This window comes from Nesoenas mayeri (genome assembly GCF_963082525.1).
Source record: "Nesoenas mayeri genome assembly, chromosome: 2".
Classification (NCBI taxonomy): Eukaryota; Metazoa; Chordata; class Aves; order Columbiformes; family Columbidae; genus Nesoenas; species Nesoenas mayeri.
Window position 1 is genome coordinate 120,412,224 of NC_137543.1, and position 23,787 is coordinate 120,436,010.

At 38.3% G+C, this 23,787-nt stretch overlaps 1 protein-coding gene across 1 annotated transcript; it reads right to left on the minus strand.

Annotated features, from left to right (window-relative positions):
• Positions 1-1,788: 1,788 nt before the first annotated feature.
• On the minus strand, positions 1,789-23,303 carry GPD1L (glycerol-3-phosphate dehydrogenase 1 like). Its single transcript, XM_080340464.1, has 7 exons — positions 22,920-23,303; positions 21,455-21,595; positions 17,289-17,427; positions 16,056-16,168; positions 8,451-8,684; positions 7,935-8,041; positions 1,789-4,625 (listed from the first exon to the last, which is right to left on the minus strand). Exons 1-7 carry the CDS (start codon positions 23,025-23,027, stop codon positions 4,529-4,531), a joined length of 939 nt encoding a protein of 312 aa, XP_080196590.1. The 5' UTR covers positions 23,028-23,303; the 3' UTR covers positions 1,789-4,528.
• Between the last annotated feature and the right edge of the window lie 484 nt (positions 23,304-23,787).

Consider the following 23,787-nt stretch of genomic DNA (forward strand, 5'->3'; position numbering starts at 1 on the left):
GAACACGTGTGGACAGGAGATAGGCAGAAGAGAAATAGTTTTACACTCTCTAATAATATGAAATGCTGCGTGTTTTTGGACAATATTTTATTTCCGCATTAACCAGCCCCTGTGACATCCATACCCTTCATACGACTCCAGCCTTACAAGCAAGTCCAGGGTAGGAGGATTATGAAGAAGCACCAGCAAGACCATTGGAAGTGGACTCCTTGTCTGCCACATTTCCAGTACCTCGGGGCCACCCGCAGGTTAGTTACAGTCAGACAAAGACACCCAGCCTGTAAGCACTGATTTGGGGAGAGAGCGTCACTCCTTCAGAAATTAATGCCCATATGAAAGGAATATATCCATCCTGATTCTCTTGTGGTGGTTTTTACTTTCCAGTTCACTCAGACTTACAAGAATTAAAGGCCTTTTGGATGGTATGTTTTAGGTACCCACATATTTATTCTTACTAGTTGATTTCATGCATCTTTAAAATAATTACAAATTTGAGCTACAAGTATGAGAAATTACCTAAAGGCTCAAATTCTGGCTTAAAGTTAGGAAAACAATGCATCCAGTCACAGGTTTGCAGGGCAACCATGTTTACCTGTCTCAGCATCCCTGGACATTGCTCTCATTTTATTAAATCCTTTGAGGCTTTCCGGTAGACAGTGAATTATTGTATCCACCAAAAAAACCCCATACTCCTTTTACAGCTTGGTGCCCCACAACTAAGCAGCAGACTTTTCTTTTCCTGGTTAAAAACTCGTGACACCTCCCACCACTTTTGCTGATTTAAAAACTGACAAGACCGAGCACAATGTGCTCTCATAATTTTCCAGGCTCTTGCAACTTTAAGATGCAACAGAAACAGTCATTGCTGGATGCACATTACAGGAACCCATGTGATACTGAAAGATCTTTCAGATCATGGTGTCCAAGAGCTGAGTTGATGGCTGTTCCCTGTCCTGGGAGGGTCTTGGACAGCAGGCAAGACAGGGCCTTGGGCAGAGCTAACAAGGCATTGGGTGTTTTACACCAAGCTCCTTCTCTCACTTCAGGTGGATCTACAACACATGCATCAGGTGCTGAGCAACAACCATCTCCAAATACAAGGAGCACAGTGTAAGACAGCTGCAGTCATATAGAAACCTAAAGAAACTCAGAAATAAACAGGAAGAAAAGCAACTGGGTAGCGGGCAGAACTGGTCACTTACCCACCAGTGCCCTCCGGTGGCTGACATGTCAACGCAAGGAACTGATGGCTAGAAACTGGTTCAGAGATCGAAGACACCATTTCACTCAAATTGTTTCACTAGTGGGCAGAAATGAAACTGCTGTCATGTAGATATCAAATAGCTCTTTCTATAATTTAAGTTCTTGCATGGCAATTTCATATATGATATAATTTTTATATATGTATATACACACACACACTGCCCACAGAAATGGTGGAGTCACTATCCCTGGAGGTGTTTAAAAGGACTTTAGATGAGGTTCTTAGGGATCTTAGGGACATTGTTTAGTGCTAGAGTTAGGTTATGGTTGGATTCAATGATCCTGAGGGTCTCTTCCCACTGAAATGATTCTATTATTATGTACCATGTGCATAAAAGCCCACATTCCATCAAGTCAATAAAATACCCATCACAGGACATGCAAAATGAGACAATGGAAACCAAAGTGATTCCCAAGACAAAAATGTTTATTTGTACTAACTCTTCAAATGGGTATAACTTCACAATCTTAAAATAAAAATCAGTACAGATGTCTAGGGCAAGTTGAGTACACATCATTAGAAGATAGTGCCTTCCTTAGATTACTAATGTTCATAAATCAATAATTAGTTACAAATTTATGACCTTGTATGCAAAAACCTTACACAGGGCTTAACAGTAGGCAAAACAGAGTGTTTGTAGAACGGGATTCTCATCATTCAGTTTCCAAATAATATCACAGTCTTTTAAGGAGTAGTAAATATTATTGGGGAAAAAAAATCTAGTGCCAAGCTGAATGTTCTCAAGCACTGAAAAGCAAAGCAAATGCAAATGGTGAAGTATTTATAAAATTTTAAATAAATTATTTTTAGTTACTGAAACCTCACTTTTTGTCTGAAAAGAACAAGAATATAATTACAGGCTGGATGAAAGGATTAAATAAAAACCTGTTCTATGGATTTACCTTAGAATAGGGTTCTGTACAAAACAAGAACAATTAAGATTTTGGGGTTTCAGTGGTAGAAGTAGTATTGGAATAATAAAGAAATAATCTTAAAATATATATTAGTTTATCACATTTAGCTCATATAGCCCTTTATGTATCTTACAAAATGCTACTGTTCTACATACTATATGTAAAAAAAAGTTTATATATATGTATATATACACATAGAAAGGCAAAGTCAATCAGCTTGGTATTAAAAAAAACAACACAAAGCATAAACACTGGAAATTATGCAATAATGAGGAGTGTTTGCTCCATGTGCGCGTTAGTGTAACAGTGCTGCCAACCTTAACACGTCCTTGTAATTGTCTAAGCAGAGCGCTTACTCCAAGTCGGCTCTACCAGTGATTTCCACAACTGCCACAGAGATCTGATGTTACTTAACTTCTAGCCATCTGTTATATTTAGCACTAAACTGGAAATAAGGCAATATCACTTCTATCATCAATGAATATCTGATGACAGCCACAAGATCTTCCAAAAATTAATGCAAAACATTATAGGAGCACAAGAAATGGTACCCCTGAGCTGAAGCATCTTCCTGTCTGTACAAAGCTGCCCCAGCACTGACCTATTTCACAGTAACCCAGGTTATTTAAGTACAGATAACAATCATTCCCAGGCATCCTCTTTGTTTTAGCAAGTTTTGAATTATAATTTAAAGCTGCAGGATGGGCTTGTGCTCATGATTTCTCGTCTAAAAACATCACTTTGAAGAGTGAACAACAGTTCTGATACTGCTCAGAGTTTTGGAGTGGATATTCAGAGCGGATGGGCATTCTTGTTGAGCTCTGTCAATCTCAATGTGAACCCCTGTCTCTCAGCTGCAGGAATGAGTCCACTCTTTATGTATCTAGCATATATTTTACCAAAAAAACAGGGTTTAGTATACAAGAAAAAATAATTTATCTATCTTCTCTTGCATCAACCTTCTTAAAAACAAAACATGACCAAGCTAACCCCATCTCCAAACTCCATAAAATGACAATTTTTTCACTAAACAAATAAAATCAACCTCCCTCATAAAGCAAAGGTGCCTGAAAAAAAAACTAGTTGAGGTACCTGGGGAATAAAAGACAGATGCCTTTGAGAAGCCTTCTGGGAGACTGGTCATAAAGGACTTCATCCAGCACCCATTAAAATCTTGCCCAGTGAGAAAGTAACTTCAGCATTCATAATTTCTCTGGGGAGGCTTGTTCAGGACTACAGCCCATTTGACGTGTTTGTCACTGGCAGGCACTGAAATGAATGCAGTCAGTGTACTGGCACATAACCCTTATGACAACACAACCATGAGCTACCAGGGAATTCCCCAAATATTCCTTGGACTGTCCTGTGGAGCGCAACACTTTGTGGCTGATGGTTCAGCCAGAAACACAGCATGACAGTTTGGAGCAGGGGATACCCCAACAGCATCCTTCCCTACCCACCAAACAGTACCAGTTAAGAACAACCACAGGTACAGCACTAAAATGAACCATAGGCTCCAGGGTTCAGAATCCCCCGGGATTGTTTTGGGGAATGGGATTCTAGAAGAGCCCAATACCTGGGAATGGCAGGGGAGAAACGGAGAAATACGAAAATGCAAAGATTAAAAAACAGAAGGGGAGGTAATGATCCCCCTCCAGCACATTCTGTTTCAAACAGTGTAATTAAAAACCTTAAATTCACTTAGAAGTTGGTTTCAAAATAGTTTGACAGCTTTAAAGACTTAAAAAAAAAAAAAAAAATCAAAAGATTCTTCACCAGAGTTCATTAAAATATCCCTGTAGCCCCATGAATAACTGCTGCCACTTGTTTTGCATTAATATTGCTTAAATTAATATAATTGTAAGCATGCAAAATGTTAAAATTTCGATGTGTATGCAGAATAAAACCAAGTTCTAACAGAAACTCACTAATATTTCAAGGTCACAGGCTTGATTCATTCTCCATCAAAACTAGTGGGATTCTTCCCATGGTGTCCAGTGGATTTTGGACTAGGCCTTAATAAGACACAAGAAAACAATGTGGTTTATGGTGTAGGAACACACACAAAGCACGCTTGTGTATATACACTGGACATGTAGTGCAACTTTTGCATTGCACATCTTAAAACAGTTGTATTTTAGCCAATAAAACAACAATCACCAAGTCAATACCGCATGCTATGCCGAACTAGGCTGTATAGCAAAAAGCAATACCCATCCAGAGACATTCATGTTGTTACTGTCGCCTAGTGAGCAGTTTTGAAGGAAGCTTAATGATACATCCATTCACGTGAAGCCAGATCTAAACTTGAAAGGCAGAAAGCTGCACTTGTATGACGTCCTGATTGATTTTATATGTGCTCTGGATGACTCTGCAGGCAGGTTATCATCTCTCTGACAGGCTTCCCTTCATAGCAGATTTGATACACAGCAGTGAACAGTGGAAACCTGAGGAAACGGTGGGGAAAGCAAACACAGTGTAAGTTTTTTCTGTAACATATTCTCAAATGAAAGAAATCAAATGGGATGACGAGAGGGAGAAGAAAGAGAATTAAAAATCAACTTATTTTAATACTTGTCAAGTGCTAATGCTGGGCAGAAAAGCACTGGATAGAGAACCTCCATGCATCTCCAAACTGAGTCACTCTCAGAGGCCCAGTTATCTATAATAGAGCCTTCAACATTCATTATGTATGGCACAACCATTAAGTGATGTAAAACTAAAAAAATTAAAACCACTTGCATCTTCCTTATAGCAGTACTCACCTATGGTTAGAGAGGATGACTCGTCCATCATTTATGTATTATCAAATTATTGCTCAGAGATAATGCAACTGCAGACTACGACACAAATAGACGCAAGAAGAAACTGAAGGGCAAGTTTTTTAATAAGAGTCCAAATTAAATATGGATTTTCATACACTAAAAGCATCTTGCCTTTTTTCTTTTTTAAATTGACCACTTTTCCAGAAACCTCCAGATTACTCAGGTTTCTCTGATAATCTGAAGCCTTGTTACAACCAAGACATTTTACAGAAATATATATTTGCTTTCTGTCCATCCTGAACAGTGATAGCCAGACTAGTCCCATTTTCCTACAGAGCTTGATCAATTTTAGGGATTAATTATCTGTTCACCAAAATAAATATACCATTTCAGCCTTTTATAAATTCTGACCAAACACCCTGTGTTATTTTGGTTGAAAGGAGCATTTGAGATGGTGATACAGTTGATTTCCAAGTGATTCAGAATACATCTAGACTAGGACTTTCTCCTCAGAAAAGCAGTCCCATCAGTCACTCTGAAGATTTACCTGTAACGCACAACTGCAGGATAGAACAGAACCCCCAACCGGTCCTGAGCACTAGATCCGCTCACCAATACACTCTGCAAGCAGGTGTTATACTCAGGTAACTCTGGTATCACCACATGGCTCTGAACAAGGCTCCTTGGAACAAACCAGAGGTCACACAAGAAACAAGAGCCACCCAAGAGCACCATTATGCCTGAAGACTATTGTGTTCTCAGAGACACCTACAGGATTTGTACTTGGCTGAATGCAATACTTTGCATTACCAGGGGAAAAAAGTGGAGGAATGGACATGCTTTGTGAATTTAGTCCATCGTTTCTACGGCTTTTATTACAAGTGCTCAATTCAAAGTGTAGAATTTCATTTTTATCTGAAACATTTTAACGTCCTGCTACTAAACGCATATCCATTTATTTTGCCTTACTTTTGTGGAAAACCAGGCAGAAATAGCAGCAATAGCAAAACTATTAGAGATCAATCCCAGTGACTTTTTTTTTGGTTTTTATTTCATTGATGGAACCAAAATTAGCACGTAGCCACAAAGCTGCTCTTTCAAATCCAATGCTACACTGTTTAGGTTGCAAAACCCTTAGAAAATATGTAGAACAAAAATTTACACAAATAATTTTGCATTAATTAGCCCCACTTATCGCTTACTTTGTATAATATATTGGGCCAGGAGGGGCTGAATTTGCTTTTACTGTAACAACCTGAATGTAAGCACTAAAATAAAGTTTGTTATGCCTGCATGAGAGGTGGCCACAAAACATGTAGACATTCTGAAGCAAAAGCTGGTTTTTACACAGCTTTAGATACAATCCTGGCAGTTACTTCTCATTGAATAAGTACCACTACCACAAACCACATCTTGGTATGTTAAGTCTTGCTGTTTGACACAGAGAACATTGCTGTGCGGTGCACAGGTCTGCCCCATTTCACACAGGGAAAGCAGAATAGAGGCTGACTGCAGGCTCACGGTCGGCAAACTTGAGATGCATCTTATGTCTGAGCCCGTTAAGAGGGCTAGTTCTACAACTGTTGAAATGAAAAGAACAATTGCACTGTAAATATCAATAGGCATCAACCCTGCTATCAAGGCTCTTCTACTGAACTTTGTTTGACTTTTGCATATTTCTGTGTAGCCTTGGGACTCTTTTTGTAGGATGAGAGTATGAAATTTTACTCTCATTAGACTCTTACCTCTTCACTTTGAAACCATGGCTTGTTTATTGTGTTTTGTGTTTTACAGCAGTAGCAAGAGAGTTTTTGAAAAACACTTTTAAAGTTGCTTTCGAAAGTCTTGTTGAATGAGACCTTTTATGAAGAACTGACACATACAGATTTTGGTACATTAAACAGAAATTAGCAACTCTCTGTTCTCTTATCTTTCATTAAAACACAACCCAAACTTCTGTTATGCACTCCATTTGTTGTAAGATACAACAGGGAAAATAACCCCAAACCAACCAACCAACCAACAAACCCCCCACACAGCATCCTGTCTCATTTAGGGAATCATAAACAGCAAAGGCTGAAGCCAACATTTTAATTAGATTTTTTTTTTCTGCATTTAGCTTAATTACTGTACACTGCAGAGACAGACTTGGGTGTCTTACTCCAAAAGATAATGTTAAAAACAATAAGTAACTCAATGCAGTTGATCCATTAAAACTAGACTTCAAAAACTTAAAAAGTAGCAAGGCTTGGTCTTCTGACTGGCAGTCATTTATTTTCTGATTTTACCTTCTCTACAAACAGGAACAGGTAAAGCTAATGCATCCCTTAATATCATAAGGAGCCAGCTGCGTGTGTGGCTTTAGGAGTTGTACGTGTTCTGACTTGAATACAAACCAACAAGCCAGGATAACTTGCTTAATTTCATACCACAAAAAAAATACCTGACCTGCACAAGCAGATGGCAGGTTTTATCCTACAGCAAACTGGAAGTCACATCAGGAAAGAGAACTGCAGTATCTACGCAAAAAACAATGTGGACAGAAGCAGACATTCTATTCAGCTACACAGATCCTTAATAACAAAGATCTTGTCCTTGGAGATAAGCAATGAATTTACTACTATGAAATGAGCCGTAGAGCCTCTTCATAAGTTTCTTTAGGAAGCTCAGCTTCTATTTTCATGTATTTTATTCTTTTCACATGTTAAGCATCTGCTTTTCTGTGATAGCAGGAGGCAATAATACATTCTGTAAACAGAAGTGCATTCACGAATTTAATGTCATGCTACTAGCTCTATCCACAGCAATATTATTTTGAGCTTTTATTAACTTCCCTCCGTGATTTTTAATTGGGAATTGAGCTACACTTCTTACAGTGATTTTCTTTTTGGCTATTACCTTCATGAAGATATCAAGACTAAAAGATGGAAAAAGGGTTACAGAGATAAAAAAAAGAGTTATGTGGGACTTGCTTTATCTGTTCTTACTTACTTTTCCAGCATTCCTTTCTGCTTGAGGATGCGATACACTTCTGCAGAAGTCTGTGGCCCTTGCAGTTTCTGACCATTCAGCATTTCTTGCTCCAGTTCTTCAATAGACTAAACAGCAGAGGAGTGGAAAAAAAAAAGGAAGAAAATGAGAGCTATGATAAAGTTTTCATAAGCTTTGCAACATCATCTGGATGGAAAAAAGATGATGTTACAGAGGGGTTTTTTTATTTTCTCAGAAGTGTACTTGAGTAAGCATATATAATATTCTCCTATATTCTTGTTTGTAGATATTCTCCTCCTTAAATCTGCATCTCCCAACATCTTATCCCTCCAGCTTCTTCTTTTTTTTAATCACCCTTCCTTTCTAGCACCTTTACACTCATTCTCGCCTTGTAAGACACTCAAAATTGAGTACTCACTCAGTACACCTAACAAGTCTCAGATAACTGTACTATTACTCAACAAACCAGGAGTGCTAGTACTTGCAACAACATATATCGCCAGGTGAGTAACGTACCTTTCCAGTTTTAACGAACGCTTCTGCTACACGTCGATTCCGGCCACCATAACACGTTGTGATGAGATCAGCAACTCCACAGCTCTCCAGGAAAGTGGCAGTAGACACCCGTCCTTTGCAAAAAATTTTGGCAAAGGCAATCATCTCCATTAGGCCAAGGCGAATAACGGCAGCTTTGGTATTGTCACCACAGCAAAGACCATCACAGAACCCAGCTCCTACTGCCACTATATTCTAACGAGAAGAGAAAAAAACCGAATGGGCAATGAGTCAATTATTGCTTACAGAAGCCTAGAAAACACTAAAGCACAGAGCGCACATGTCATTAAGAACTGCACATACTTTATTAATGTAAGATTAGGGGGTTTTTATTTTACTGTTGTTGTTGTTTTTTTGATTTTGGAGTTTATGGGATAACCTTAAAAAAATATGACAAGTCTTACATTACTAAGTATTTCCAAGGATAAAAGCATAGTTAAAGGTTTGGAACAAGCTGCCCTGGAGGCTGTGGAGCTATTACTACTGACTCTCTTCAAGATCAAACAGTTTACACTGCACCCAAACAAGGCTTTATCTAGATTGAGCTGTTTCTGCCTTCAGGAAGGGGTAAAGCTAGACTGACATCCCACAGCCCTTTTATCTATATTTTCTTTATGATTAAAGTAACATTGAATCTCAGAAGCATTGATTGATTTCCATACTGATATACTAAGGGACCAAATTCAGCCAAGCCAGTTGTATTCAGCCCTTTTAGGTATGCAGAGTTCCTGTAGCAGTAATAGTTAATCAAGGGTCTCCAGAAGGTTCATGACATGGGAAGACCTTACACCTAAGCAATTTTTTTTTCTTAGACCTGGTGACAGCTTTCTACAAAGAACATACAATTTCTTTGTGAACAATCAGCTATACAGTCCCTTCTTTGGTTTACAAAGATAGACATTAGTTGAGACATGTTTCAGTGAAGTGACTATAAAAGCTATTTTCTGGCCTAGGAGTCAGAGACTAGCCATGGTTAGCTTGCCCCCACCAAAAAAACACAAACCCCAAACCTACCAAAACACTTCAAGAGGTGGCATTCTGATGCACCAATAAAGCAAACAATGAAGCAATACATGTAGTAATGCCTTTCTGAATGCAACAACACCAGCAGTGACTTCAACAGAAACCACAGGAAAACCAACATTATGGCACCTCATGCAGGGAAAAAAAAACACCAATCAAACCAACTGTTGCTAAAGAAACAGCAACAGTCTGAAGGTGCTAATGAAAGCAACAAGCTGGTTAACAGCTGGTTTTATTTTGGTTTATTGGACTGTCAGAGCAAAAAACTGCAGGCAACTGCAGTGCTGTGTGGCCAATTGTGGCTAGGTGACTCTCAACTGAATAAGGTCAGCAGACAAGTTATTGCTTTTTGAGCAACTATCTGAGGTCTAAATGTGATCCTAAAATTTGCAGACAGATATCACAACATCAGACCTGAAGCAGCAAAAGATGATCAGACTTTCAAAGCTGAGATAATCTTTAGATCATCTGTGATGATTCAGTCAAGGTCTGTTTTCATCAGCCACCTCTCCCAAAGCAATATTTTTTCATTTGGTGGCAAAGCAAGAGGAAGTCAAACAGATAGTTTTCAGATGGGATGACCCATTTAACTGCAATTTACACCTACGTGAAATCTGGAAGTGTTTCGTGCTCAGCTAAAAACAAAAACATTTTTGAACAACCTCTGGGCTTTTTCCATGTACTTCTTGAACACTCCAAAACTAAAGCTTCCCCTTCCATCCAGCTTTGCCTGCTTTGACTTTCCTTCCCACTTTGAAGCAGCCTACCTGATCACAATTTGCAGTATGATTTGGCCTATGGTATTGTATTGTCTACTTCTACCTTTTGCAATGTTTGTCTTCGGAGCAACAGAAATATTAAATCATACCAAGATTAGTTACTTCTAAGGAAAGGGGTAGGGAAGAAGAGAAGTTCTGAGTCTAACTCTGAAACACTATGCTCCTTGTTTGTACAATGTCCCCACTGTATGTTCTTACCCATAGTTTGCAAATAATGAGGAAACAAGACAACTGATTATGCTCTAGATACCCACCCACACCTAGGAGACTGTTATATCCTGGTCTACATAAGCCTGAGGCCACAACTATGAATTTACAAGCTGTACCATCTGGTTGCATTTAAATTCTTGAAGAATCTCTCTTGTGTCTAATGTACTGTAGAGAACTGAATTATACCACACTGAAAGTTACACCTTACTGAAAGATGAGCCAGTCCTTTTAAAAACAAAACAACAAAAAAAATCGCACAAAACTTGAGACTGAGTAATCTTTCCGTACAAAATAAGACCAAAATAGGCAGCTTGGTACTTGCAATCTCTGGGTGCAGGCACTAAGTCAAGTTTGTTTCAGGAAGATGCATAAGCAAAATACAAATTAAGACACAAGAGCATAATGGCACTAGCACTACAGTGATCCTCTGAAAAGCAGACTTGGGGCAGGAGGAGAATCGCACATCTATCCGGCCAAAACATCTTTCTATACCTCAAGTTACAAATGTTTCTGCAAATGCGATGGGTATACATTTGTGCACGAGGAGAGAGCCCACGTTTCCATGAGCTCAATGACTGACTGTATCTGCATACACAACATGGGTGTCTGATGGCCCAATAAACCATAGTGACTTTAGCCTACAGATAAATCTGTTGTTCCAAAGGTTCAAAAATACTGTCACAACAACCCCTGCAACACAGCATTCCTCTTGGCCTGAGGGATTCAGAGCTCTGAAAACTACTTCATGCTTGAGCAAACACATTTCCCCCATCTCAGCATTAACAGCTTTTTGCATGAAAGCATGCATCCTGTAAGCAAGACACACAGGATGTTTCTATACTGCACATGGTTTTAAACTACTAAAACACTCTGCAATAAGAGGTGAGTCTTTAGCTGGTCTGGTATCCAGAAGCAGACATTAGTCTTAGTCCTAGTTATTCTAGAACATGAGCAAGGACTGGACTCATTCTATCACCAGGACAGTGAATCTATACTCCAGAAAAGAAATGTTGATGCCAGGCAGTGCTCTCAGTATGTGTCAGAGCAAGTGAGAAAACGTGTCTTTTACTTGCACATGACCTGCTGCAAATATGCCAGAGGTCACAAATGCAAGGCCAATAGCTGAACAAGGAACCAAGGTTAACAAGTCTGCAGACTTTGCTGACATTGTTCTCTTACACAGTCAGTGCTCAGAAATATCCAGTTTACAGTAAATTTGTGGAGTGCTCATGAAGAGAGCTTCAGAGGCCAGTTCTGAGGTAACCATTACCTCTCCATAATTAAATGGATCATTAGAGAACTGAGCAGAAATGTTAATTGACCTGGGACATCCAGCCTTCCTTGAGGTAATGTCACAGCTCAGCACAGCCTGCTTTCACTCCTACTGGCACATGAACTTGGAGAAGCTCCTTGCTTCACATCATGGCTGAGAGAGGTCAAATGAAGATTCAACAAATCAAAGATAGTATCAGCAGGACTGTCAGAGAGGTTAAGCAGAAACTGCTTGCTTGCTCCTGGCAAACTTGAAAGTAAATAATGAGTTGAAAGTCAAATTAATCTCAAGAAAGAGTAATTACCACAATCAACTTCTTCAGTACCTAGACTGTCTATCCAACAGTAACTGCCACAAACACACTTTGCAGGACTAGCTTTGTAAGTAATAATGCTGGGTTACAATAAATCATTATTATACTTCTTACTACTTTGCCTAAGGCTAAGCTGGAGCCCTGAGATTTAGAGATGTGCCTGAAGCAACCTGAAAGGCAACCACAGCTGCTGCTCCTTCCTACAGTCACCGTCACCTATGCCTCGGTCCTTGGCTGCTGCCACTTGATAGAGTTTAACTCTCCACATCCCTGAACAAATACAGCAAAATGTCCATGCTCCAGCTGCCTGATGTATCCAGAGATAAGATTCTCACTTCTCCTTCACTGACATTCATCCCAGTCACTGCTGCACGGGAAAGTGATTCCAGTACAGTTTACACCCAAGAGTGCAACTACCAATGTTTATATTGCCTCTCAACTATGCCGTGAGGTTCATACACCAGCTGTGTCTTGCCTCACGCCTGTGTGGTTTGATAGTAAGACCACATGCTGACACAGGCACTACTGACTCTGAGGAGACCTCAGTAATGACAACTTCAGATCTGCTACTCTGCAGTATCACATCCATCAGCATCCAGGAGCACATCCCTATGTCTGCACAGCTGCACATACTGCTCTTACAGCGCTGTCATAACCTTTAAGTACTGCCTAGGAAGGTCCCTTCATTATCTAATGAATGGCAGCTGGAACTTGGTGGTGGGGTCAGGCTGCCTCTAAAGCCAACTGGACACCCTGAAACAGAACTATCCAAATTAGAAGTTTGTTAAATATCTGACCTCAAACCTTAGAAAAGGTCAACAAATAAATGTGAAATATGCTTCAGTTCTCAAAAGAAAAAAAATCCCAATAGAGAAGAACACGCCAAGCACTTTTTGTTCCTATAGCAAACAAGTAACCGTAGACAGCTTTTTTTCCTCAGTATCATCAGATTTTGTCAAGTGACAACCATTGCCTATTCAGCCAGCCTCCAAGCTGACGCAAGACTGCAGTTTCACTACGCTGATTTCTATCTTCAATACATCTCCATCAGCCAACTGTCACAAAAAATAAATACAGTAAATGAAGTGGATATTCAATATATCTATGCATTTCTATGTATATAAATAGCAATCAAGCACATGTTCTTTCACGATCAACCAGCTGCAATACCTATTATTACAGTCTGAATTCAAATATGCTTCAAAAACTAAATGTCAAATAAAAAATTATTTTAGCATTATTGTAAGGGAAAGCTGTGCCCAGAGCACTCTGCTACCCTTCTGTATTTTTTCCCAACTGTCCACGTTGAAAATCTTTCCTGCTTAGAAAGGCTTTCAGAAATAAAAGAGTGATATAAGTATAGATTTCTAACAAGATCTAGTCTATTATGCCAGAAATACCAGAAAAGTCTCCTTTTCCCAAGGTGGTATTTATAGAAAAATGCAGAGGCTGGGAGAATATACTATTTCTCATAGTGTACTATTTCTCATCCTTTAAATACCACTACAAGAGTTGCTTTGACTATTTCCACATCCAAAAAGACAGTCTGGACTGGCATATGTGCCTGTTTACTTCTGTCCTCCAAGCTGTAGCTTGCTGACATCCTGAATTGGCGCTGCTACAGAAAGGGTGGAACTTCTCTTTTTATACCTGTCTCTTCACACATGACACTGTCATTTTTTACAGTAGGAATTTCCTCCTTCCAGCAAGTAAAATAAGGACTATTTTTAGTATTTTTTCACGAAGCAACTTTCCAAGTTTAAGAAAGTAACTGGCAGATGACAGAAGCTGTACTTCATTTTTTTCCCTAAAAACAATCACATGAGAAGATGCTTATTTTTCACATTTTTAATTACAAAGATTATCAGATTAGTTGTAAAAAAGCAAAGTGCTTGTTGTTACCATTAGCAAACAATTCTCCTAATAATAAGAACGCACACCTTCTAAGAAAAAAAGCTCAAGTTTTAAGTTTACTATTCACATCTGAGCTTTGTATTTTCCTTTACACAGGCAATAAAAACAAACCCGTCTGTTTAATTTTACTTTATTATCTTCCAGAGGCACACCTGCTCCCAATGCATTAATAAAATTTTGCAATGTTTGAGTTAAAAACAGCTCAGAAAATTATTCACATGCTGTGAGCACAAGATTTAAGATTAAACTAGAAAGTGTTTTAAATTTAAGGAAGACCATATGTTTAAAACATCACCCATACTAGCATGGCTGATCTATGCCATTTATACCAGTTCATGCCTTTTAATCAGTCAAGAAATCCATAGTATTTTTAAACAAGGTAATCTATCCTTAATTCACTTCTTGTTCAGAGTTCATACCATGCATTTCTTTGGAAGTCTCGACTCAATAAAATATACTGCAATCAAAACTAAATGACCATAGCACACAGAATACATACAGCTTTTTAGAAATGTAACTAGAGACTACAGTCTGCAGGATGCATGCTGAATAACGAAGCACGAGAGAACAACAAAACAAGGCTACAAAGAAAATACACAAGTTTCACCTCAGTATCTTCACAAGTCAAGAATAACAATTTATTTAAATTTTTCTGCACTTCCAAAGAGATAACTGGTATCTTGCCTACTTGGACCTTTACAGTGGAGTTTGAGTGGATGCTGACTACCTGCTCATGATGGGCACACTCATCTCTACTGCCCTTTCATCAGAAGATTTGTCTGAAATAAAGGTCATCTGGGACAGAACTCCTCTATCAATCAAGTTAGCCAGAAACCATCACGCCAAGCAAATTTCAAAGAAAAATAAATCTGTAAAACTTTTTCACTGATTTCATGGGTCTATACACAGGGGTTTCTTTCCTGCTAACCTCCCACATCACCATAGCATTTTGAAGCGATGTCTGTGGAGCCAAACTATGAGCTCCACAATTTTGAGAAATACGATAACTCCAAAGTAAGTTACACCAAAGTGAATCCCATTAGCCCAGTTCACAGCCCTGTGACCGCCTCCTTCTCAGGACTTCCAATATGACATCTCTCAAAACTATCAAGAAAACCAGTATGCTAAAAATTATGATATTATAGCTATCAATGTACCTCCCACTGAGCAGGAATCAGAACTCCTTAGCATAAAACCATCATTCACTGGCTTGGTAGCTTTGCAAGTTAATAGTGTAGTTTACACATAGTTTAACAGAGAAAAAAAAAAAAAAAGTAATACAAAACAATTATCAGAGAAGTAACAAAACAAAGAAGTCAAATTGTATACTAAACCACTACATCTATTAGAAACGCTTCCAGGATAGTTATCAGATAAAATGTGAACTACGGTAGTATTGGCCAGCACTCCAAGTGACTAATGCCTTCTGTTTACAAATGGCCTGTATATTAACCTGAAAAAAAATAGCAATATGTTTAAGCTAGCCTTTGCCTCCTGTCAGCATCCACTTTGTTACCAAAAAACTTCCAGATAAGTAGCTGTCTGAAATAATTTTTTTCCTATTCAAGTCATTTCTGTATGTCGTTATCCACATGAACCTCGTGCAGCGTATGTCCACAAAATAGAAAACACAAGAGTGCTCACGATATGTAAGACAATGAAGAGGGGAATAAGTTTTCAACCCACACAAAGGATTAATGCCAACTTCTTTCTCCCTTTCTTTTTGTGAGCACACTGTTGCAAAAAGGGAACTAAAATGGATTTAGAAGGAGGTTGATCAGTTAGATGAAATCAACACTTGTTTCATGAATGTGTGTACCCTAAGTGAAAGATGTAGAAAGAGATCATGGGAGATGGTGAGATGAAGGTCTAAAAGCAAACTATCAGAACATGCTGCTCCCTAATTTCCCAGCTGGTTGTTCTGGAAATGTTACGTAGCAGTTTTATAAATTATATAAAGTACAATAAACTCAGTTCTTTAAATGAAAATAACCTCTTTTCTCTACAAGGATCACCGTTCCATCTATGTAACAACTGCAGTCTGTTAATCTTACCTTCAGAGCACCACAAAGCTCAACTGTATCTGCATCATCTACTACAGTGATTCGGAAGTTTGGAGTCTGCAGAAGTTCTTTGAAGAGAAGGCCATTTTCCAGGATTTTGCTGCCTGTTGAGAGAGAGAAAGAAAGGCTAAAAGTAAATAATTTATCTGGGTGTTATTTAGCCTTTCCTGTCAAGCCAAAATATTTAAAAGCAGAGGTAAGGTTGTTCTATCTTCACCCTGTTTAAACAGACTCCTGTTTTAAGTGACTAAGGACATGTATACATCGCACTTAAAAGCTCTGCACCAGATTCTAAATAACAATTGCATTAATTCTCTACACTCTTTTTTACATCATCCTCCTTAAAAAAAATAGTTAATAATAAAACAAAGGTGAATTAAAAATATAGCAGGTGCAATTCTACCAATTACTTTTAAGCCCTGCATTCCAGAAAAACACCTACTGATAAATGCATGTCAAGGATGCTTTAGTAATTGAGCATGCTGCCACTGACAAATATTTCTAAGCACTAAGAGGTAATTCAACCGCTCAAAAATAAGTTCAGTGCAAAAGCTGTTAATGAGAGGTTAAAAAGTTAAAAATACATAAAACTGGAAAAAAAAATCACTCAGAAAATATAACATGAACTCTTTCCTATTATGTATGACTACGTGTACGAATACACACACACCCCCCCCTAGCTAGACACTGTGAAATCCAGGACTAGGCACATCTTTGTGCTGCAAAGGTGTGTAGACATCTATACAGAATTAAAACAATGTCTACCTTTTGGAGGAACTAATTATTTTAGAAATTAAAAGATAATGATACCTTAAAGAAAAACCCAAACATGTATAAAGGATCTGTGACCAGAGCTCCTGAGGTGAGGTACAGAATATATAATCATTTATCCATATAAAGCCATGCAGACCCAGGAAAAATCTTAAGCACAGTAATTAAATAAAGTTGTTTTTTATGTGGAGGGTGATAAGAAGCATGTTCAGTATTTCACCTGCTAAGGTCACAACCATACTGAGACTAGGTAAAATTGTACTCCTCCCTCTCCCTATATTCATGGTATTGTTCTAGTTCTTTTATAAGCGTAAACATTGTAGGAAATAAGAAGAAGCCAGCAGTTTCTGATAACAATCAGCTAATGATAAAAAATATAAAACTTGAGCTTCTTGGTGTGCAACTGTGAGGACAGGAGCATGTTCTAAATATTCTTATTACTTGGAACAGTACCTATTGTGGTTTCACAGAATTTCTCTGCTGCCACCTCATTGGCAATGTTAGCTCCCATCAGCACACTGATGTCTATTCCCATCTTCTCTCGAATAATATCAGAGATCAGTTTGAGTCCCTCCGGGCCTTCATCTATTCCCTGCAGTCAACATTAAATGGAATTACTAAAAAGCCATTCGTTAGACACAGTAGAGAAGAAAGCACATCATAATTAGTCTTGTCTGTGGGTGAGAACTACAACAAGGCCTACTCCGAGAGAGACCAAAGATGACAGACTTGCTACCAGTGAAACTTCCACTGCTGTTATGACCTCTCCAAGCTTTCTGGTTTTCATAGGCGATAGCACCTTAAGAATTAGGACAAAACTCTAGACGATGGGTGTCAAACTCATTTCCACTGGGAGCCACATCAGCCTTATGGTTACCTTCAAAGGGCCGAATGTAATTTTAGGATTGTATAAATGTAGGAGTAGTTACATTTATACAGTCCTAAAATTACATTCGGCCCTTTGAAGGCAATCGTAACACTGATGTGATCACTGGTGAAAATGAGTTTGACACCCCTGCTCTAGATGATGTTAACAGTTTTTATTCCATTCTTGATCAAAGCCCTGATTCTAAGAAGTGCTGAAATTCAGCTTTGTCAGTTCAGAAACAAAGCTGCTTACTATCAGTGTATCCTTACTGATACCGGTGAAGCATCACCAATCCATTAGTTGTGAATCAGGTCTGTACTTGGATTTAAAATTGCATCAAAACTCAAAAAGTGGCATCCCAATTACTTGTTTTGTGAAGTGGTATCTGAACTGACATATCAGAGACAGATTCCCTAGTATACAATACCAATGACAGTTTATTAGTAGAAACCCAGTTTAATAATTTTGAATACTACTACAAATGGACCAGTCATTCACAGATATGTAGAAACTGAACAACGAAGAATAATCTAACTTCTGTAGACATTTTTAATCTGTATTTATAATGCACTCTTTACAAAGCATGGAAGTAGGGGCAGAAAGAGGACCTCAGAAAAGATCACCCCAGAGATTAATGCTGCAATAGAGAAGAGAGTCTGGATTACCTGAACCAAGAACTCCAAATGAGACCACTTTCTTCTCACAAAATCCTTTTCTCCTAGTGTGCTAAATGCAGACTCCTTTTGAGTTTTTGGAACAGCAGCAAGGCAGACAAGCTACTGAAAGGGTCTTTCTTTCCCACACTATACCATCTTTTATACAGCACTGTTTTTTAATGTGGGGGATTTGGTACTTTAGCGGATTGGTTATTTGGAATTGTGACATAAAGGCAAAAAGGCAGTGTTATCTTCTACTACTTCCAGATACACATACACACACTTGTATGTTGCCCATAGTGACATTGGAGGCAAGTGGTCATTTATATTTCCACAGAGCAGAGATGTTATTCCTTAAATAACGTGGTGCAATCAAGAGACATGCAGAAATGTCTGTATAAAACCAGCCAATTAAACTACAGACAGCAGTGCTCCGATTTCTGCATTATTTTTCAATCTATATCATTTAATCCACAGCTCTGCTTTTTCATCTTTAATGAGCCATACAGAAATAACCTGAAAGCAAGGACACATATACATGCTGTATTTTTCCCTCACAGTGTCAAAAACATCCCCAGAAAATAACTCTAAGACCCCCTCTCCTCAGTAGGCAATTAATAAACAGAAAAGCACACACACACATTGGGAACAACTCCAAAAATGTGCATATGTACACAACAATTATTCATCCAAGTAAAAGGAGATCAGACAGGCTTAGGTGCCAAATTCAGCTCCCTGTGAAACAGATGCACTTCTGACAAAGTCAATGAGAGCTGCAGCTGTTTCTTGTAGAGTTAAATCCAATACTGAATGAGACGATGACAGGAGAAAAAGCAAACACGCCTCCCTGCCCAAAAACCAAGGATCCCACATGGCAATTTCCACTGGGCAGCAATGACGCCAAGGCAACGCAAGTCCAATTCTGAGGTCTTACTGCTTGCGTCCTAACACACGTACCAGAGCAATTCCTGGGGCCTCTATATAGGTAGATGAAAATGAGATTGATGTTGAGGCTTGGTGCAGAGTATTTTGAGTGATCTGCACCTATCCTGCTGCCTGTGCTCACTGCTGTGCTGCGTTGTAAGTTGTATGCATTTCCTGGCCCACACCCACATAATAACTTTTTAGGTTTCCGTAGACACCAGTGATCAGAACTTATGCGAAGCAACAGAGCTGCAAATGTTGCAATGGGAACGCAGATCAACCATCAGACAAATGTCTTTATTTCCCAAAGACTGAGTTTTATTATCGGACATTAGGCTCTGCTTGAAGATTAGACTGTCAAATAAATAAACAGATAAATAGACTAAAAGATGACATGCTGATAACTTGCCAAACAATTTAGAAAGCACAGAAACAAGATGTCCCACTAATTATATTTTTCAGAGCAGAACCGCACTTTAACTGCCAGAGTTAACACAAGCCACTTTAATAGCATTACTGTGGAGCATAATGAGACCACTAAAAATATGACTTTGACGAAAACAGCATGCATAAAGAAGCTGCAAAATTAGAGGAAAGAATGCATTCCTGCCTCTGATACTATTGTGTTAAATCTCTGCCCTTTCTTAAATGATGCTTTAAAGTATGCACAGTTATGCCTTTTCATGAAAGCTAACATGTACTTTGCATTCTTCGGAAACCAAAAAAATTAGAGGGACCTCACACCATTTCTTCCAAAGGACCACTTACTGATGCAGTGTCCCGACATGGGAAGTTGCGTAGTAACCCATTCTGTTCTGCACGGCAGGTGTCACTGTTTCACATACACGCTTTTTGTTTTGTTGGTTTTTTTTCATTCGTTTGGGGTTTGGATTTTTTAGGTTAAGTATCCACCCTTTTTTTAAATTATTATTAATAGCCATTAATTAACACTCTATTAAAGCACTGGTAGCCAATACACAGAGCACGGAATATAGATATGCTGACATAATCCCTATTTACTCCACCAATCTCATTAGTTATTTTTATCACTAAGGATGTGAGAACATAAACATTATTCTCCCTTAATCTGCTAAATGTGGTTTATCTTGAGCTTAGAGAAGAAAGAGGCACAAATGGAGAACTTCAAAGCAATAAACTTAAAGGCATTTAGGACAGTTGTGTGGTTTTGATGCTATGCATTCAGCTCTTTTAACATTGCTTTATTTATCCTTCTACAATATGAAAAGTTTTTCTACAAAAAGCAGCAAGTGCACTTGGGAAGCATTATTTTGTCATATATCTCAGCAAGATATTAAGTCAGCACTGGTAAAAAAAAATACAGATTTGATGGTCTTAGTTAGCCAAACTAAAGAGACAAGCTTGCAGTTAAGCAAGTGATAGTGGCGTTTTGTTCAAGCACAGATCCATAAATGTATTATTTTCAAAAAATTGTAGCAGACAGGGGAATGTGTGCTGAGAAAATAGCCTACTCTCAACTAAGTACAGAGCAACACCAGAACAGAATGTTCTAAATCTTGTGGGAACACCTTATTCTTTGCAGCTACACACATGGAGAAATGAAAAAAAAACCAAAAAAGGAGCCCACCCACATTTAAAAATTCTCTTGCCACCAAAACTACAAACAGTCCAGTGAAACACTTGCTGCACCTCTACCTCTCCTGTTTCCTATGCTCAAACAGTCTTTTTGAGCCATGCTGAACAGGCTCTCATTGCAACATATTTGACATGAACAAGAGCACTATCCTCTCAGTCACATGAAATTCTCTCAGCAGTTCTTAAAATGATCAACTCAGCGTGTGGGATGTGCAGTAACAATCAGAGCATTATGCTTGTGCTCTGTTCTTCATCTAATGATGCATTTGGAAACAACAAAAGACTGGAAAGCTTCCTGGTGCAAAACATATTATCTCTTTTTAAAAGTCTTGTGAACAGCCTCATTTTCCTCTTCCTGCAAGTGCTAGTGTAAAATAAAACACGACAGAACAATCCACTAATGACTGAGACAAATTCCAGTCTTGCATCTAGTAAAGTTTAATGGAACAATCAAGTGAAGAATGCAAACAGACTTTTCATATCAAAATATCAAGCCATCTTGTTTTACAAGATTCCATGACACGTTCTCAGTTATTAATGCACAGTATTTACTATACCTTTATGAGAGTTATACCAAGTGCTTTCTTGGGTACTCGTCCTGTGATTTCATCGCAGACTTTATGAATGAACTGATGAGGAATGACAAAAACCAGCAAGTCTGCATCCTGTACAGCTTCATTAAGGTTTGGGATAGCAACCTGTGTAGTTATGGGAGAGAAAGGCCACATAACTTCTTAAAATTAACACTACACACAAGTGTTATCTGGTAAGTAAAAGCACATTTTGGTCTTATACTGAATGCAACAAACTACTGCGCTTCATCACTGAAAATAAGCAGTAGCATAAACTTCTCAGAAAAACAAAAGAATTTAAGCTTTAAAACAATATATTTTATGTCTTGAAAGGAGCATCTTCACAGCCACAATCATGGTTAGTGCAACGAAAATTCAAAATGTTCCATAACATTCAAACAAGGAAGTATAAAATAAGAAGCTGTCTTCTTTTTGACAAAATAATTATGATTTTTGATAAATTATTGCATGCAGAAAAGTAGTTCATTTACTTCATTCCTTATACAAATTTCTTCTCCAGGCCTTTTACACCAACTAGTTTATATTCTCTTTCCCTGTACTCATAGACTTTGTTTACCCTTTAAGAAGGCAACTTACTTTAAAGTCACTTGCCAAACTCCACTTTTCCTAACACTTGATGACCACCTGAAAATAAGACTCAGGTTTAAAATGTAGCAATAAGTTCAACCTACTGATAAACAGAACAAACTTGAATCATCAGGTAGAGGAAACACCACACTTGCTGAAGGCTGAGGAAAGGGGATTTCAGCATTATTGTTTAAGAGAAAACTCAATGCACAGCCATTCATGCATTTTCCTGCCCAAAATCCCCAGTGAAGTGTCAGCTGCTGCAGTCTCTTCCCATCAAGTTTTTGGGGCAAGAGTTACCACCTGCCCACTCAGCATCACGTTACAGCAACACAGAATAGATGTGGAGTCCCACTGTTCTGCCCTGGCAGTGTTACATCCAACACGCTGCTCTGACCGCACACGACTGAAATGCAACTGAGAACCAGATAAACTGCAAACAGCTTTCCGTTTGCTTGAGAAATAATCTGATTCTCATCCTCTAATACTTTCTAAGAGCTTCAGAGTACCTGAAATCCCTTCAATTCTCACTGACCCGCCAGCTCCTTTCCAAAGTTGAGGCTATTTCTTTTTTAATGGCTACTGCCAGACCTGTTCATCTTGCCCCTGTTTTCCTTTTTGCTTCCCTATACAAAAGCTGAGGTAACATAGAGACAGCAGTGAGACTGGAAAAAAAGAGTGTGCGTTGGATATACCTACCTGCATAATTGCATAATTTTACTTGTTTCAATCTCTGATCTCAACAATAAAATACCATACAGTCTGAAATATTATAAAACCTAAAAACAAATTTATACCTCCATTCACAGCATGAGCAATATTACTTTTGTTCCATAAGTAGAATTTAGCTTCTGATTCTTACCACATTATCTGGCAGCTTGTATCCAGGGAGATATTTTACATTTTCATGTTCATTATTGATGATATCTGTCAGTTTTCTCCCATTAATATTCTCCTCAAAGACCCACATCTTCACTGTGGAAGCAAACTTTTGCAATTTTTTTACATTATTGCCTATTATTTTGGCAACAGCAGAACCCCTGCAAGAAAGAAAATGAAAATATTCTGAAAAAAAAAAAAAGAAAGATTTTGCTCTAGGAAAAAAAATAAATTGTCTTTAAAATAAACAGAAATTCACAGGTTATTGGCCCAGTTACTATGTACCATTTTTGATATAGTAAAACAAGTGGAAAAATACACCAGTCATTCACACCTGCTGCTTTCTCTCAATTTTATCTAGAGCAGGTAGAACCAAAGCATTTACTGAAAACATCCTCATTTACTTTGTCTGCTCATTGGCTATTCAGTGAGAGTTTGGGTTACTGTATTCCCAGAAATCAAATGGATTATAACTTTAAAGCAGTGGTAAAAGTGACATACTCAATTTTTAAAAATTGATCATTTTCACCTTTAAGAAATGGGAAGCTTTCTTTCCTAAGATGACTGACCCATCAATTGCTGCACAATACTGATATGCATTTGAAGCCAAGAAGCATTTATATCTCACATAAGTTCTAAGCTTCACAGTTATGCTGCCAACCTCACAGAATTCAACTGTGGCAACAGCATCCTCTGAATTTGCAGGCAGACAACTCCAATGCTGTTAGCCTCATTTTTCCCCCAATAATAGCACACAGTGAAACCTGTAGGACAGTGATCAATTTTGCTACTCAAATCTCTAAGCAACAATGAAATTAATCAGAGTTACTGAAGCTACATACAAGAAGTGG